The sequence below is a fragment of the Anguilla anguilla genome, chromosome 13 (genome assembly GCF_013347855.1).
Source record: "Anguilla anguilla isolate fAngAng1 chromosome 13, fAngAng1.pri, whole genome shotgun sequence".
Taxonomy (NCBI): Eukaryota; Metazoa; Chordata; class Actinopteri; order Anguilliformes; family Anguillidae; genus Anguilla; species Anguilla anguilla.
In genome coordinates this window covers 17,332,410-17,350,814 of record NC_049213.1, presented here as the reverse complement: position 1 = coordinate 17,350,814, position 18,405 = coordinate 17,332,410, and the positions used below count along the sequence as shown (strand labels likewise).

The window sequence follows — 18,405 nt, the reverse complement described above, 5'->3', positions numbered from 1 at the left end:
TGTGTGGTGACAAAAAAGAATGTTATTTTTGTTATTTTTGATGCCATCTTTGTAGTGAATTAATAATAACTTGGAATTCAAACACATCTGGCTGAACAAAATAGCACCGCCACAGTCAACCAAAGGCAAGGTAGCGATTACAAATTCCAGTGATTACACAAACTACAATCCAAGCAGACGGTGCCACAACCAGGTGCTTTAGAATGTTCATAGATGTATATATGCATAAAATATGACACATATGATTCAAGAAGGGCAACCCAGGTCAACCATTGTAAAATGTTCCTTTTTGGAGTCAGAATTTTTTTTTTTTTTAAAGCTTTCTGGTAAAATTAAAAATTAAGCATGCAACTTAAATTAATCACTGCTTTCACTGTTTGTTTAACCATTTATTTTTTTATCATCTTCTCTTGACTGTTCATGTTTATCCAAGAGTCAGGATTTTCAAATCTGTTCTGTGATGACTCCCAGCGGCCATCAAATGAGGATTTGAAACAATCTTGGAAACAATCCAGTTAAATTGGTTTACGTTAGACAGTGCTTCACAGAGGCAATAACAAACAAGCAAGACTATATCATTACATTATATTACATTTATTTAGCAGACGCTTATCCAAAGCGACGTACAAAAAGTGCATTTCATGGTCATAGACAACTGCTAAACACAGGTCAGATATCTGCCAGGTCAGAAATATCGTCAAGAAGATTCGTCTTTATGCAACTTCAAGCCTCCAGTTCATGCAAGCCTATCAGCAAAAACGTTTACGTCCGCTCTGCTCTCTGATTGGTGAGTTCGACTGTTGCAAAACTGTACACACCGACCGTGCACTGCGTTGTTATGAGAGCAGCTTCGAACGACTTAAAGATATTCTTGTGTTTTAAATTTGCTTTAGTCGAAGTTTTTACAGAATGGCCGCTGTGGACCTGGCTAAATTGGGTCTTAACTTGTTGAAGAATGCTACGTCTGGAGAGGTAAATATAAACTCCGGTTTGAGAATAACTAGTCGTTAAGAATTGTCACATTTCCATCTGTGATTCTGTCGACGCCGAGGCTGCTTTGTGACGTGAGGAAGGAGTGCTCATGTGAGTCCTGTTTTCGTGTACAAACCGTCTCTGGTACAAACGTACTGTCCTGTATGCCTCTGTCAGAGCGTGGAGCTGCGGTCTCTCTGGCGAGACCAAGCGGTGGTCATCTTCTTCCTGCGCAGGTTCGGTTGCCAAGTGTGCCGTTGGACCGCGGTTGAGGTAAGCAAGTTGAAGGAGGACCTGAGAGCGAATAATGTGGCGCTGGTCGGGGTTGGTCCAGAAGAGATAGGCCTGAAGGAATTCCAGGATGGGTGTTTTTTCAAGGGAGGTGAGTATCCAAAAACCGTCAAGCCTATGTGGAAAAAAATCACTTATGCAGCAATGAGCATTTAATGGGTGTGTAATTTCGGAATATTGGCATTGCAAGGACAAACAGCAAGCGTGGGTGTATATTTTCAGTTTTCATTTCTTGGAAAAAATTATCAACATGTTTCATGCTTTAGAACATTTAAAATGTGTCTTGAGGTTGTGACATAAGTCCAGTAAATGAGATTCCAGAGCAGTGGCTCTTGTTTCATTTTGTTGAGTAACCTTTGTCACTCGGCCTTGCACAATGCCATGTAAAAGAGGGTGTGATTGGGAGGAGTTTTATCAGTGTACATGGCAGAAGCTAGGTTGTTTTGATTATCCATAACTCAACCCTTCTTAAAGGCATACTATATAGGAATTTTTTAAAAAAAATTTTTTTACCTTGAACGTATAAAATAAGCATGCTAAGGGATACCTATGATGCACAGGCAATCTCAGTCTTTACACATTTTCGCCAAATTCATGCACCTTTACCTGTATTTGTTAGTCTAAAATGTGATCAAGACGTTTCTGGGTGTGACACTCTTTTCTATGTGGGGAGGGGTGTGTGTGGCTACAGAGCCTGTGGTTTGGGATCAGATTTTAGTGGAGTGTTTGTTACTAGCTCGCTAGTTGCTGCAATGGTGGAAGAAGCTCAGATACAGCAAAGCAAAAAGACAATCCAACAGGGCTCGTTCAAGAACTAGAGTTAGCCTTGGAATTGCTTTTCCTCGGTGGCGGCAGTTGAAGTTTGGCAAGGGGGTGGAAAGTGGCGTGGAGTTGGCTTGTTTTCTGTTGGACCTCTAGCTATCCAGCTAGCTATGTTAGGTAGCTAGATTGGTGAAGTTAGGTACTTGGGGTGAGTGGGTGGGGTTGAAGACGGAGGAGGTGAATTCTTTGATTGTAAACATGGGACCACAGCAAGGCTAAAACACCCTGCATAGTATGCTTTTAAAGACAAAGGGCCACACAGTCAGTTTTGTAATCAGGGTCATGTGGGTCCCATCTGTGGAGTGCTTTTATGAGCCACCCAAAATTAATCTCACATCTCCTTTTGCTGGATGGCAGGGTGGTTTTTATTCATATTACCTGTCATTTGAACTGTTAGGTAAAAACAGCAGGAAGAGAGGAAGAACAGACCTTATTTTCTTTTATTGTAGAGCTGTACATTGACGATAAGAAACAGTCCTATAAGGATCTCGGCTTCAAAAGGTAAGCTGTGTTTGTGAGACTGTGCCATTGGTACTTTGATCAATGATACTGTGGGATTATGTCAAGTGTCACATTGTCAGTGGCACTGTGTCTGTGGGAGAGAGGGACTGTTATGGTACTTTTAGACTGTATATTTTATGCTGAGTCAGTGGTATTATATATTTGGGGCTGTGGGACCTTGCTTATTTCACTGTCTCACCAGGAGTGCCTTGTTGGACTGAGTCTAAGGCCTGAAGGCCTGTGCTCTGGGGAACTATGTATGTTTGTGTGACTTTGTGTTCATACACCTTTGGGATTGTATCAATGCTATATTGACATGACTTTTTCAAGGTGACTGCCTCTGTTGGACTATAAGAACAGGGACTTTTTGAGGACTTTAAGTGGACTATATATCACTTTAAACTGTTTTCTCACAGATACAGCGCCATCAGCCTGGTTCCCGCAGCCCTGGGGAAGAAAGTACGAAACGTTGTCACCAAGGTAACAAAGACTTCTTGTAAAATGAGTGACATATTTACACTCACCATGCTAGTCAGGCTAGAATCAGGCACACTGCAAGCAATCTGCTTTTATGAGGGGGAATGTGTGTGATATTGGAATTCAGACCTGCATTTTGTGAACTACGGGTGAGTCATAACCGCTAGGTACCACTGATAGGGTACACCCCATGCCATATAATGGGTCAATACCTTTGCTGAATTAACAAAATAAATGAACAGATTCCTGTAGGATGAAAACAGTCAATCTTTCCCATTTTTCTTACAGTACACACAGTCATGATTTTAACTATATATCTGTGTGTGTGTTTCTCAGGCAAATGCTGAAGGGATCCAGGGAAACTTCAATGGAGATCTCCTCCAGAGTGGTGGCATGGTCATCATAGCCAAAGGTGAGAGAGAGCTGTGTTGGCATAATCTTTTAGTTTTTAATTTATGCACAGCTTCGCCACCAGAGGGCAGCATGGTACCACATTAACAAAATGTACTTCTCCCTGTATTACTCTGCACAGGTGGGGAAAAGGTCCTGCTGCATTTTGCACAAGATTCTCCGGGGGATTATGTGCCTTTAGAGAATATCGTTAAGGCCCTGGGCATCACCACCAGTGCACAGCAGGGGGAAAGACCGCAGGTAAGGGAGAACACAGAGGACAGAAACCATATGTACAGGAGAATAAAGTTTTATGGATTGAAATTTAAACATGTGCTGTCCCTGCTGTTCTGTTTCTTTTCCAGTGCAATGATGACGTGTGTACACGATAACATGCCATGGTTGTCTTGCATCAGGGAGTGCTGTGGGTTGGGGAATGTGTCACTCTCATTCTCCCCAGACTGGACATCAGCTGATATTTTCTGAGCCTGAGGGAGTTGCCACATTGTTGCTTTAAGGAACAGTCCGCAAATGGTGATTTAAACTGTGTGCACTGTGTCCAATGGTTTTGCATTTGCTTGTATGTGGATCATTAACATTAACTCATACTTCCGTGAACAGGACTGATGTGAAGATTAGGGCTGTATTTTTTCAAATCAGTTACTCTACATAGATTGGATACCACTGCACTACAGTATATAGTATGTACCAGTCTGTTTCCATGAAAATGTAAGGAGCGTATATGTTGATTAACTTGTGTCTGCTGAAAATCAGTTCAGTTGCATTAGCTTCAGTTCACAGAAAATGTTTTGTGTCAAAGTTATCTTGTGAATAGACAGGAAACAATGCAATGGGAGAGAAAGAAAATGCTTACCTTAAGTTAGATCACCTGCCATTAACACAGCAACAGCAATATCAGCCATATCTCTTCAGTTTGGCAGATCAGATTTTTTTTTAAAAGCTGTAAAAAACGTAATTTTGTAAGGTAATTTCTCACAGACATTCCTATTTCTGAGTCAAACTCAGAAAAGTATATTTGCAGAATGGAAACATTAAACGTGCTGTGTTTGCACTGAATAAATGATTTCATGTGAACTGTACAAGCACTAATTGGACTAATATTTTATGTATTTCAAATATAGAATAATTATTTTATATACTTAATCAATCCTTGTCTTTTGCACCACTGTGAAATAAATTTAATGTATTTAATAAATGTAATGTAATTTATTAAAACAACCATTATGGACTCATGTAATTGAAATATATTTATTTCCTACACAGAATTAGCCATTTTTTAAAATCATCTTGAGAGTGTTTAGGTTTAAGGATACAGCAGCCATCACAGACGTTATCTGCTGCATTAATCTGTGAGAGGGCTTGATGTGGTGTATTACATTATGTAATAATTTAGCATCTCACATCAAAAATATATTGGAGAATTTTTATTGTGATTTTATTTTATTGAATTGTGAAGGAACAAAATTCCAAGTGGAATTTTTGAACATCAGTGAGTCATTGTAAGTATCATAATCCATGTTATTCTGAGGGCTGACATGACAAGGCTTCAAAATATTAAATATGTATTACTCTCATTAATAATTAATTAATCAAGGTTAATATAACTGCCCCTTCTTCGATCTTTATGGAAATAATCACATCCCTGTCTATACATTGCAGCAGGCTACGTGATCACATTTATGCTCACAGTCACAGCTCAAAAAGCATTTTTTTTAATGCACTGAACTGATATTTTCACACATTTGGATGCTATAGGTTGTTTCTATATTTGAAACGAATCCAACTTATCTAAGGCTGACCGTGTTTTTACTATTTTATCTGCCATATGATTTCTCTCCCTATTTCGCAATATTTTTATGTGGCTATATCTATGGTTCGTAAGATTAGGTATCGATGGTGGACTTGTGCATTATGGGAAACATTGAAACAGCCAATAAAACACGGTTTATTGAAATTTTTTGAGCCAATCGAAGAGGTTGAAATGCAGTCGAACCGTAATGGTGGCAAAGACAAGTTCCGAATTCACAACATGTTAAGTTATTGGACAGTACAGTGGACAATTTAAGATTAATAGGTATTTGTATTTATTTAAAACCGATTACAAACAATTATATCCAGAATTCACGGCAAGAGGCTAATCAGCACCAGCGAGATCAGCGTTCCAAACAAGAGGTTACCATAGAAACGGTGAAACCAACGACAGATACCTTTTTTAAAATGTTTAGCTAGGTAACTAGCTATCTAGGAAACATAAGTTCTTGGCTAATAGAGCTATGATAGGTAGCGCTCATTGTCTCGACAGTGTCAGATTTGTTAAGCGTTGCTATCTGTCTAAACCACTTGATGTTGTTAACTAGCTTGCTATAGCTAGTTTTCTTACTTTGTTTGCAAAGTTGTTGGGTAGTTATCGTGTTGGGTCTGCGATGTCCTGGAGCCTGTTACGAAAAGGTAGTTTTTAACACAGTTAGCTAACGTAGGATTATACGTAGTTGGGTTAGCGTTAGCAAAGAAAAGCAACTTGTTCTTGCTCGCTGTTTGCTGTATTGCACACTATTCATGTGAAATGTCCTCCTTTGAGCGTTTAGACGCATTGCGAGAACAGAATAAGGGTCTGTTGGTACAACTGAGTGATATAAGGGCGCGACTGCAAAGTCTTAACTTGGGATCGTCCCAAGTGGGTGAAACACTGATATCTGATGTTACGATAAAGGCTTCACAAGAGCCCAGACCACAAACTGGAAGCAATGAAACTGCAGCAGTGACTTTGAACGACAGACAAGGAGATGTGACTCTGTCTGATCGTGGACGAACAGAGTCCTCTGCATCGGGTCATTCTGTGTCAGTGGTCACCCTACCCGGAGGAGGATTGGGCCAGGCCCGAGCTGCATTGAGCAAACCCAGGGCACAACACATGATAGAGCTGCTGGCCAATGTAGATCAGGGTAAGTCCCAAGTAAGTTGGTCACCAGTCGACACTCTGAGCCGACCAGAGGAGGATGGGTTTCCCCCTTGAGCCTGGTTCCTTCCAAGGTTTCTTCCCATCTGCCGGGAGTTTTTCCATGCCACTGTTGCCTTAGGCTTGCTCCTGTGGGGGTTTAGGCCAGGGTTGTCTGTAAAGCGTATTGTAACAACTGCTGTAAAATATGCTATACAAATAAAATTTGATTGATTGATTGAAGTTCAATATGGAGGTTACAGTTCACTTTTCTTGTGAAATAAGTGTAGCCTACACAACCAATCATTCATTTCCTTTTCCTTTAAACTCCCACAGTTTGTTGCACAAAACATATGGCCATAGAGGATAGTTCCCCTTTGAAGAAGATTGCTCTTTGTGCAATGGTTCAATAGTTATAATCGTTCGTTTCATATAGCATCTGCAAATGATGTCATACCCTTGCAATGGGTCACTGCCAAGCCCCTGTACTTTATTCTTCATATCATAGTTCAAAAGTTATTACATAAGTTTTCATATACCGTAATATACATATCCATATGGCCAAATTGCATCATACTGTAGCATATTGTTTTTAAATAAAGACTTTACTGTCACATCAGAGGAAGCAGTGGACCCTGAGACAGACCTTCGTAGGAGCACCACATTACCCCTGCATTTTCATTCACTGGACACGTCCTCTACGGGGAGCCTTATGTACAGTGGGCTCCTACAGGACCAAGGAAACCAGCGCCTTGGACAAGCCAAACAAGCAACCACCGAGAGGTCCAAACCTACCCATCTCTTTCAGCACAGGGAGGAGGTGAGTGGGGGCAAGAGAGAGTGAGGGATACAGCTGCCATTTTCAAAATTCCCAAACGAAACTTTCCAAAGTATAGTATGGAAATGCATATAAGGCTATTTTTCCTGAGAAACAAGTTCAGCTTGCAATTGTAACTCAGCATATCAGTTGTAAGGGGGGCATCAAAGGTTGACATGCCAGTTGAATTTTAATTTTCAAAAATTAGTGCAATATTTCATGAGTGACAATTCAGCCAATGTATAACAATTCAGGGATTAGCTGAAAAGCTGGGAACATGGTAGCAAAGAGAGGAAGAGGGTAGGGATAAATTGTAAAACTTGTACTTGCACAGCTTTGAGGTAAGTTGCTGTTCTCTGGCAGGGGTCCCTGATCCCAGACCTGGGGAGGTAAAGGGCTTGCTGGTTTTTGTTTTCACCTTAAAGCAGCAAGCAATTCAGACTCGAGAAACTGTGGCTCTCCAGGGCCAAGAGTGAAGACCCCCTGTTCATTAAGGATCATGACCACCCTGCCATATCTGTGCCGATTCATGTGCTGCATTGATGTTCACGTGCAGTAGGGGGCGCTGTATTGCCATATATTGAACAGTAGGGTGCTGAGCTTCATTAGTAGGGAAAAGGACCCTGCTCTGTTTTTGTATTGCCTTTTGCTCAAACTCTGAGAGTGACAATGTGTATATAAGACTATTCGTACCACATTATGTTATAATGCCTTTCAACCAGCAGGACCCACACTCAAGTAGTTTTATTGTGTTTGGTTCAGCATTTACTTATTGAGATCCATTCACGAGATAAACAACAAGCCCAGTGATCGCATTTTGATGTGTGTTTTTTTTAAAGATTACTGACCAGCGGCTGCTGGCTGGCTTATCTGGTTAAGACACCATTCTGGTTCTAGTGCATGGATGAGCCCCACGGTCTGAGATTACATCCCAACCTCGCCAGTGACAACTGTGGTCGGTAGGGTAACTGCATCGCCCAGGGCTAGAGAGGGTTCTGTCGGCAGTAATCTGCGTCTCTGTTCTCCGGCGACCCCCATTGGCCAATCAGGCGCCGTCTGCTAAGCTCCACAGGGAGCGAGAGCTTCGAGCTCATCTCTGTGCATGCCTGGCTTAGGCGGTGCCATAAGATAAGAAGCAGTGTTTGACATGGTGCATTTCACAGGAGAGCAGGCACTTGTTTGCATTCTCCCAAATTAGTAGCCGGGGCTCAGGTTTTGAGCGCTGATGTATGATTTGTCATTCCACACTTGGGGAAAAGGGCAAAAAAAGATGACTGATCAAAAAGATTTGTGTGCCAATTGCAGCATGTTCTTGGAAGGGAATGTTTAACGTAATCTATCATGGCTGAAGTTCGGTAGTTTACCTTGGCTACCTAGGTAAGCTAACTAGAACTGGTTAGAATTCTATTTGCTGAGAAGGAGTCGTAGCTAGAAACGTTGATGCACGTTCACGACAAGGTGTGTGGAGAAGTGGTGGGGTCTGTCTCTTTCTCTGTGGGTAGGTTTTATGATTTTGAAAATGTTTTCTCAACATTGAGACAACTGCAAAAGTTGGTTACTGCTGCTTTAAGGTTTCCACTTCCAGGGAAATTACCAAGCTACCTTTGAAACCAAGAAAATGGTGTCTGTGAGAAACCTTGCAACCTGACAAAAAAAAGTGTTGCATTTTGATTATTTGTTGCGAAGACATGTATACCAGTTTCCAGCTAAAGTATTGTTGATAGATTGTTGAGAGGGCAACTGTACTGTTCTTTGAGAAATTGTAAGTTATAGTCAAGCTTTAGGAGTTTGGGTAGTTATCCTCACAATAAACATTGAAAGTGCATTTTCAATTATAGATTGCAATTAGTCTAGCATGTAAAAATACCATTAAACTAAAATGACTATTTGAAAATGAACCACTTCATTTACATGGCTATGTAAACATCATTATGCCATAATCATTATGCCAGTTCTCCATAGTTGGAGCCTTAGATGACGGTGTGCGAATGACTGTGGCATGTATGGAGACTTGTGTAGCTTGTTACTTCCTCTGCTGGCAGCACAGCACTCTAGAACAGTGGTCCTCAAAAAACAATGTTCTAGAGCAGCAATACCCAACTCCAGGTCCTGCAGGCCACAGTGTCTGTAGTATTTACTCCAGCTATGCCCTCCACCACCTGATTTCTCTAAGGAGCTTACTTCCTGACAGTTGCAGTTGCTGAGCTGAAAATAGATGGGACTGAAACTTTCTCTTTAAACTGATCATTGCTCTCAACTTGTTTTCATTCATTTTCACTGATTAACATGTGTGTCAACAATCTGAGTCCTCCATTGGCAAGTAAACACGCAGCTTCTTTTTTCACATCATGCTCGGGAGATTAAATGTTAAATTTAGGAAAATCAGTTTTAATCACTATGTACACTTAACAGAAAAAAGATACCCACTCTGTTAACTATTGCATTTGATTTTAGCACAACCGTCATTAAAGGCAACAAAACCTGCGCTTCAAGATCATTTTAATTATGAAATCTGCACATTATTCTCTTAGTGTGGGTGTGGAGAACGAAGAGTACATAAATCCACACTTTTAAATAATGTCACTAAAATGTGCACAATTTTGCGATGCAAATAAAAACAATTTTATTCCTCAGCCTTATTCAGGAGAACTGGCTATACCCGATGGTATTGAGTATTTTGTAAATTAACTGCTGTATTGTTAGTCAAGGGAAATGACTGAAAATGGATCGCGACCAATAGTCAGTTTAGGGAAAGGTTTTCTACCCCATCAGTTTTTAGGTCAGCAGCCACCACTGCTTCCTGAACCATGGTGATGAAATAATTAGTGAAATCTGGTATGTAGTGCATGGATGGAGCAAATACTACAGACACTGTGGCCTGCAGGACCTGGAGTTGAGCAGTGCTGTTCTAGAACAATCTATGTGTACCTTTAAAATTAAGGCTAAAATACCCTGAATTTTCACTGGTCCTGACTGTGCTTTGACAGAGGGAGTTGGGACAGGTGACCTTCCAGGACCAGGACCAGGACCAGGACCTGAACCAGGACCAGGACCAAGATGAGGACAGGGAGCGACGTCGCCTGCACCCCCTGTTGGGATATGACTGGATAGCAGGTACAGAAAGGGCCAACAGCAAGCGAGGTTCAGGTAGAGTGAGTCCAAAAACTCTGAAGTTGCTTCCATCCATCCACCCATACTCCCTTCCTTCCTATAACTATTTAACAGCATGGACAGGTGAAAGCAATATGGCTAGAACCTCATTGAGTAGATCAGCAAAATGATATAAGACAGGGAGGACACTGCTTCAGAGTATTGGACACAGGCCCTGAGCTGCTTTTTTACTTTGTGGGGGGGGGGGCTGTCATCCAGCTGGTGTGTATCCTTTGTTCATCAGTAAACAATAGGATGCCAAAAACCAGCCAATAACAGACACAGTTCTTGGAAAAATGCACCATTGTAATATTGTAATATTATGACCAGTGAATGACTGATAACCATTGCAGCAGGGGGCGTGTATGAGCACACTGATACATAGTTTGTGAATTGGACATTACAAATTCAGGTGGGTTTTGAGATGCCAAATTTATTTATTAAAAAAAAAATGACTGATAAACTGCGGCCTTTATCTGACCAATGAACTACCGTGACTGAAGGAGCATAGTGTTCACAGTGCCATTGTTGTTACTTGTATGTGTTTTGAATGCTGAAAAATATTTTTATTCTCTCTTTTTTTTTTTTTTAATTAATGAAAATTTTTTTCTCATCTTTCTTCTGCCCCTCAGTTCTTGAGATGAACTTTTCCATCCCTATTTTATGAAAGTTCTATTTGCAACGTCAACACTATATCTCCTTATGACTAATTTCGGGTTCCTGCACTCCTTTGCTTTATGCAGTAACAGTAAGGACTTTAGGTTTCCTTAAAATGACAAAACTGGTAGATAAGCTTTAGATGCTTTTTTTAGTTGATGTTTATGTTCAACTACCTTTTATGTAAATGATGTTCTCAGAACCCGATCCTCGATCAGAATCCACATTCTCATGGTTGTGATTTGGTGTTGAAAGAACAGAATCTGGGACACTCATTCAGGGACACTGATATTTCAATTTTATGTATAATTATTTATGGTCGGAAACATGACTCGGGGACCTTAAAAGAACTCTCAAACCCTTCTGCCGGTTGCATAACTAAATGTGAAAACCCTGTTTAAGGTGCTGGAGATGCCATGATTCATGTATCTGCTGCTGCAGGCGTGTGTTTATTTTGAATCTGTTTGACCTCTCACCTTCCTCTTCAGGCCTGTTGGATGTGGAGACTTCTCTGACTGAGCGCTCGGAGCAGTTTTTCACAGAGCTGCGCAACTTCCGCCAAGTCAACAGGGAGGAGTGTGTCCACAGCCAGAGCACAGGGTCAGAACCAACCCCCCCATGGCATAGCGTTAATTTCACATGTGAACAGAAAGTGAATTTGTGTGTTTAGGATAAAACTAAACGGTTTTTCTTGACAACAAGTCAGTTCCTCCTCCTCACCAGATTTATGAACAAGAAGCAGTGGCAGACATAACTTTTCAGAGTAGTGCTTGCGTTAAAAATTAATTAATTAATTAAAAACTGAAGTAATTATGTAGCACTGGAAAGGTTTATCAAACAATATTGATGTTGCTATGCATTTGCTCCCAAATCCCTAAATAATGTGAGTGAAACAGTTCATTTAGGCTACATTTTGAAAGTTACCTAGATGCAGGGGAATTTTTGGCTCTATGTTTAGAATAATTTGGCAGTATTAGAGAATACCACTGTATCTATTTTTTTGTTTGAGTTTGACTGCAATACATTTAGCCTAAGTTCAGATGCAGCATTGCATCAATTTCATGGTGCTATTACTGCTGTTGTTAACAAAATGAGAACAGATTTATTTAGTGACATTATGTTAATAAAACATGGCAGTAATTATGAATGTGTTTTTGTTGCGCATATTTAGATCCCATGGAACTTCAAAGAATATGGGTTTCCCCATATATTCCCCATGGGTTTCCCCCACGGCCTTGCTTGATTTCCATCTCCAGCCTAATCATCCCCAAGTATAAGTAGCTTAATAATTCTCTTCCTGTCCACCTCCAGCTGAGTTGTGGTTCTGGCATTCTGGCACAAAATGGATGCCATACGTTACCTGGTGGGGCTGTACATTTCAACTGTGGTTGAAGTGACCCCCCCCCCCCCCTACTGTGAAGCATATGGAGATTATGGAAAGTGCTATTTAAATGCAACCCATCATCTTTTCCCTCTGTACCATTTCTGTGCTTGTGTTCACAGAGTAGGGGAAGATGACCTTTCACCTCACAACCTTTCCCTATCAACAGAAGAAATGAAGGCACAGCTCCCTGAGGACGTGCACCAGTGTATGTTTATGTGTGCGTGTGAGTGCGTGCATGTGTGCATGTTTGTGTGTGTGTGTGTGTGTGCGTGCTTGTGTGTGTGCATGTTAGTGCTTGCTTGTTAGCCTGTCTGTGAGTTTGTAGGGGCTTGTTTGTTCAATTGAGCTGACTGCTGATTTGCCAATGAGCTGCGTTTGTGCAGTTAGTCCCTTGTGTTGTCTTATAGGCACGTTCTGCTACAGAATCAACAGCCGCCTGTTCCCTGCCCCTCTGGATCCCCAGACTGCGTGTCCTGTGTGCAAGGTTCCAAAATCCCACCACCCGACCTCTGAGCCAGCCTTCATCAGGTAACGCAACTCACACTGCACCTGATACAGTCTTCATTAGATAACACACCTGTCACTGCACCTGATACAGTCTTCATTAGATAACACACCTGTCATTGCACCTGATACAGTCTTCATTAGATAACACACCTGTCATTGCACCTGATACAGTCTTCATTAGATAACACACCTGTCACTGCACCTGATACAGTCTTCATTAGATAACACACCTGTCACTGCACCTGATACAGTCTTCATTAGATAACACACCTGTCACTGCACCTGATACAGTCTTCATTAGATAACACACCTGTCACTGCACCTGATACAGTCTTCATTAGATAACACACCTGTCATTGCACCTGATACAGTCTTCATTGGATAACACACCTGTCACTGCACCTGATACAGCCTTCATTAGATAGCACACCTGTCATTGCACCTGATACAGTCTTCATTAGATAACACACCTGTCACTGCACCTGATACAGTCTTCATTAGATAACACACCTGTCACTGCACCTGATACAGTCTTCATTAGATAACACACCTGTCACTGCACCTGATACAGTCTTCATTGGATAACACACCTGTCACTCCAACTCTGGGCCAGTTCTTGGCTGATTCTGGCCCTTGCTATCTGGGAATCTCTTGTAACATCACTAACACTTCATTTGCCGTCACTTAATCATTGTCAATCTGTCTTCTGTTTTAGTGTAGTGCGTATTGTGTGTTTTAGTGAAGTGTGTGTTGTGTGTCTCAGTGAAGTGCGTGTTGTGCATTTTAGTGAAGTGGCTTCTCGTTTCTCTTGCCGGTCTTCTTCCCAGAAGAGTGGAGGTTGGTATAGCAGCAAAGGGTTGCGTTTTTTGCGTTTTTATCACAGGGTGAGCATCCCCCGATCCGCACTCCTGCCGGCGCATTGTTACGGAGCTCACCGCCGGCTGAGCTTCGACCCGTCCGACAGCCTGGGTTTGCCTTCGGTGAGCCTGACCTGCCTGCCCCTGACTTCTGAGAAAAACAGCACACCGTCTGCCTATCTGCCGCATCTTTTCCTTAACACGCTGTTCTACAGATGGTTTCAGTGAAGATGATTCATTAAATGTCAGTATGCTCTCGGTAGTGTGCAGGTTTCCGCTTTTCGGTGTTTGTCCTCGCCCTCATTTAACCTGCCTGTCTACATGGCTGATTGTATCTACCCCTTTACAAGCGGTACAGGTGGAGAGACGTATGGGATATGTTTGGAGTTACCTGAGTTCAGGTCTCTCTTAAGCTCAAAAGTTCCAGTCTGACTCGGGACAATACTCATGGCAATGGACGCTCAGTCAGAGAACACTACTGTAATGTGCAAAAATTGTAATATAGCACTAGAAACTAGAACTGTAAGATAGCAATAGAAACTAGAAACCTTTACCTCCTAGTGTAAGGAATGTGAGAAAATGGGAGCAAATTTGGGCTGACCATTGGGTTACTACCGGTAATCTACTATAGATAAAGTGCTAGAAAACCGGTTTCCAGGATATCCAGTGGAGTCTTAAATTGACTTGTTGCTGTTGAATTTTTACCATGCCAACCAAAAGTGACTGACTGTAGGAACGGTAATTGTAGCAGTGACCATGTGACCTGTGTCTCTATAGCACTGCATGTCGGGCTGGTCCAACGTGGCCCTAGCTGAAGCCCCGCAGTTCAGCAGCCTGGATCTGCGCAGCTGTCTGAAGACGGACCACTCCACGGCTATCCCCACTGCGCAGCCCAAGCAGCCGCCTGCTGCACAGTCAAAGCAGCCACCCGTGAGACCCAACACTGTGCTTACTTAACACATTTCTCTTGTCATCAGAAAGTGGTGACTTCTGAATTTTGGGCTGGAGCACTTACACAGTCACTGGTCCCTTCAGATGCACCTATAATTATGTCAGTGTGCCATTTATTATACACCTCATGGCTGAAAGTATGTGGACACCTGACATACAACATCTCAAGCAAAATTATGGGCATTAATTTGGAGTTGGTCCACCCTTTGCTGCTATAACAACCTCTACTCTTCTGGGAAGAAGACTTCTACTAGATGTTTGCAGCATTTCTGCAGGCATTTGCTTCCATTCAGCCAGAATTAGAGCAATAGTTGAGGTTGGGCACTGATTGGGCAATTAGTCCTGGCTTGCAGTTGGCTTTCCAGTTGATTCCAAAGGTGTTGGATGGGGTTTAAGTCAGGGCTCTGTGCAGGCCACACTGTTCTTGACAAAACCGTTTCTATATGGATCTTGCTGTGTGCTCATGGCATTGTCATACTGAAACTGGAAAGGGCCTTACCCAAACTGTTGGGGAAGCAAAGAATCGTCTAGAATGTGATTGTATGCTGTAGCATTACGATTTGCCTTGGAAATGCTACTGGAAATAAGGGGCCGAGTCAAAACCACGAACAGCTCTTGACCAAGGGGTGTCCAGATACTTTTGGTCATACAGTGTATATCAGCACCAAACTGTAAAGCAATCATTTACTGCATGCAAGTGAACGTACATAAATAAGTAAAACTCGATGTGTCTCAGTCACAAACCGTTATATTTTTGTATAAATCAGTGCATAAATATGAGTGCTATCCTTTTTAACGGAAATGAGGACGGAGCAGACATGCATAAGGTCTGTTTGTGCTCTTTTGAGGGAAGCTGTGCAGGCAGGTGGCAGAAGGCCACACATTCAGCTGCATCTCACTGTTCTGTAACCTTTTCTTTGCTGCTGTGACATTTTTACCTTTCCTCTGCTCACATTAGAAAGAAAACAGCCACTTGTTTGCGTGTCAGCGGTGGTGGTAAATCACAGAAAAACATGTTCAGTTAAACGTTTCATTTCTTAAACTAATATGCATCACAGGACGCATAACTGACGACATCCCTTACATGGCCGATTTGTCAAATTTGTGAACGTCTTAAAAACTGCAGCACTATTTAACATCCTGCGAGGGAACCATGTCGTAAAATAAAAGATTGTAAATGTCAGTATTACAAATTTGAAGTGGCAATGTGGCAGGGGTGTCTGTGCGCATTTCAGTGAATGCTGTGCGTGTACACCTGCCTGAAATAGTTTTTGTGTTTTCAGGATGTCCCTGTCTCTCGAGTGACACTGGGCCAGCGCTCTGAAGAGCTCATTGATGCGACACGCTTGGCCGGTTACCGCTTCCCACGTCTTGCTCCCAAACAGACGAAAACACGCAGAGCTGCCCACCCTGTGTACTGAGGGCATTCCAAACGAAACTGTAAACTGCAGCCATGAGAGATCGCCAAATTGAATTTTAACCGCACAGCATCCCTTACCCATCACCTGCAAGACTGTCAGACAGGCCTGACGGCAAAGGTCGTAATTGCGACATCATTGAGGACACACTGATAATGCTTATGAAATCTGAGCAATGGAAGCCATCTTCTAACACAAGTAAAATTATGGGATTTAGGAAATGCTCCAAAGATATTGTATGGTTAAGATCTTGATTGTTTCTGTAAAATATTTATCTTTTGCTATTGTTTGCTAAACCCAATTTTTGTCATGTCAAATTATGAAAGTGGAAAGTGGCACTGAGAGGAGGAAATGTTTGTGCGTGTGAACCTGAATAATGAGTGGTAATGTAAAAACTGGACATCTATAAAATCTAAAAGGTCCTACATGATCGCATTGTCATTTGCTGTCTGGTTTTTAACTAAAGGTTCTAAACTATAACTATTCTAATTTCTTGCATCTAATCAACATGGGTTATGTTTTTGGTGTGTTATGAAGCTTACATACATGTCATTGAGCGAATAAGGACTGGGCTAAGGACAGTCCCCTCCATCCTATTCTTCCTCGTGATTGCATGCTGTCTTACCTCCTGTGAGGTGCTCAGTAGTGATATAAATAATAAACCCGCTACTATTGGTCAACTGAAGCAGATACTTCTATCTACTACTAGAAATGTTGTGTTTTCAAATCATCAGTAACTGCTGTGATGAACAAATGACTCCTACTTCAACCTGTCCTGACCTTTCTCTACAATTATGAAACTAAAATCAATGTTTGATCAATGTGAATTTGGGTGCATAATTCTTAGTGACTGAACCACGCCTTAAATTTGCTGTGCATGATTTAAAGAGAGCTTGTTTTGAGAAAATTGTCAGGGGAGTGAGAAACAACCTGTCTACATAGATACTGCGTGTTGCCTTGGAGAGTAATTCCTTTCTTTTGTCCTGCATATCTAAACACATTTCTGGGAGTGTACATTTTGAGAATCCTGCTTTGTGTAGTTTCTTTGCCTTTTACTGTAATGTTAGATCCATTCATCATTTCTTTCATAACAAAATGAAATATCAGCACTGTACTCTACAAACGGAAAGTGCCAACGTGTGTTAGGACAACCTGTGTTGCCAGTCATTAATGTAGTTAATATTCTTTTTGTTAAAACATTTTACACATTACAATTATTTGTATTTCTAGTCAAACTATGATGTGTAATGAACGCTCATCTGGATAAATAGCATGTGCATCTAACCCCAAATCACCATCTGTCCTGCTTCATAAACAGAGGGCTCATATGGTACTTGATGCTTTAGGATGTATTTTTTATTTTTTTTTTCCACCTGGTTTAAAAGATGCCTTTGATGCACATGTAAACAATGTGATATATAAATCCTGAGGCTACGGTGTGGCTTATCCTGTTAAGGTACTGTTCTACAACATGGATTGGTCCCGCTGTCCAGTTGTCAAACCTGAGTTTCTGTCAACTATGTCTAGTCTTGCTGGCTGGCAGGGGGATCAAGCGTCCATTGTGCGGCCTCAGCTGTGTGTAAAAACTCTTCCTCCAACCAAACTTCAGACAGCGGTGTGACAGTATGCCATGGAGGAGAGGACATGTTTACCTGCACTCTCAAATCCATAGCAGGAGGTTATAGCCATGAGCACTGCTAATTAATATGCCTGCTTTCAAAACTGGGAAAAAGCTTTGTTATACATATAAAATATAGCCAACTTGTTATTAGGTGTGCTGCATTTGCCTATTTTATGATCTTCTGCCTTTCAAATTTTTTTCTATAGTTTAACCAACACCAAATCTCTGAGCCAATTTTTCAGTCGCACCAGATCAATAACATTTCTTCTTAATCTAATTTTATTTGTCTGTGTGTAAAACAAAGTTAAATAATTACCTGTCCTGATTAATTATGGTTATTACAACTGCCAAACATTTCTTAAAATCCTACTTGGACCTCAAGCACAGTTGGGATGTTTATATTCACAACAACCTACGATTCTACGCTGTGGAAACGTTATCAGCAGCATATGTGATCAAACCAATCTTTATCCTATCTTTCTTACATTTGGCATACTTGAGTTTAGAAATGTTTTGTCTTTTCTTCCTAAACGGTAACTATGTGCGGGAAATATTAACATTTCGTAATTATAGGTTATTCTCAATTTCACGCCCAATGGTAACTTGTTTTGCTAGTCTACAAGGTAGTATGTGC

General features: G+C 41.4%; 2 protein-coding genes across 3 annotated transcripts; both read left to right on the top strand.

Moving 5' to 3' along the window:
• Positions 1 to 593: 593 nt before the first annotated feature.
• prxl2b (peroxiredoxin like 2B) lies at positions 594 to 4,553 on the top strand. The gene is made up of 7 exons (XM_035389097.1): positions 594 to 972; positions 1,150 to 1,354; positions 2,535 to 2,586; positions 3,003 to 3,066; positions 3,400 to 3,475; positions 3,596 to 3,714; positions 3,819 to 4,553. The coding sequence occupies exons 1-7, from the start codon at positions 910 to 912 to the stop codon at positions 3,843 to 3,845; spliced, it is 606 nt and encodes a 201-aa protein (XP_035244988.1). The 5' UTR covers positions 594 to 909; the 3' UTR covers positions 3,846 to 4,553.
• A 144-nt stretch (positions 4,554 to 4,697) lies between these two features.
• On the top strand, positions 4,698 to 17,918 carry miip (migration and invasion inhibitory protein). Of its 2 annotated transcripts, none has more exons than XM_035389096.1 (9): positions 4,698 to 6,416; positions 7,030 to 7,229; positions 10,214 to 10,340; positions 11,522 to 11,633; positions 12,537 to 12,622; positions 12,825 to 12,945; positions 13,808 to 13,904; positions 14,559 to 14,711; positions 16,016 to 17,918. In XM_035389096.1, exons 1-9 carry the CDS (start codon positions 6,038 to 6,040, stop codon positions 16,151 to 16,153), a joined length of 1,413 nt encoding a protein of 470 aa, XP_035244987.1. In that variant the 5' UTR covers positions 4,698 to 6,037; the 3' UTR covers positions 16,154 to 17,918. The 2 variants fall into 2 exon arrangements, with proteins under 2 accessions (XP_035244987.1, XP_035244986.1); XM_035389095.1 differs by having other exon boundaries at positions 14,559 to 14,726.
• Positions 17,919 to 18,405: the final 487 nt, after the last annotated feature.

Excerpts from the sequence above, each read along its gene's own strand:
- prxl2b (XM_035389097.1), top strand. The coding sequence starts at position 910 with ATGGCCGCTGTGGACCTGGCTAAATTGGGTCTTAACTTGTTGAAGAAT. Across the intron at positions 973-1,149 it reads AGAATGCTACGTCTGGAGAG|AGCGTGGAGCTGCGGTCTCT; the intron begins GTAAATATAAAC and ends TGCCTCTGTCAG. Across the intron at positions 3,715-3,818 it reads AGCAGGGGGAAAGACCGCAG|TGCAATGATGACGTGTGTAC; the intron begins GTAAGGGAGAAC and ends TTTCTTTTCCAG.
- miip (XM_035389095.1), top strand. The coding sequence starts at position 6,038 with ATGTCCTCCTTTGAGCGTTTAGACGCATTGCGAGAACAGAATAAGGGT. Across the intron at positions 10,341-11,521 it reads GGGATATGACTGGATAGCAG|GCCTGTTGGATGTGGAGACT; the intron begins GTACAGAAAGGG and ends CTTCCTCTTCAG. Across the intron at positions 12,623-12,824 it reads CCCTGAGGACGTGCACCAGT|GCACGTTCTGCTACAGAATC; the intron begins GTATGTTTATGT and ends GTTGTCTTATAG.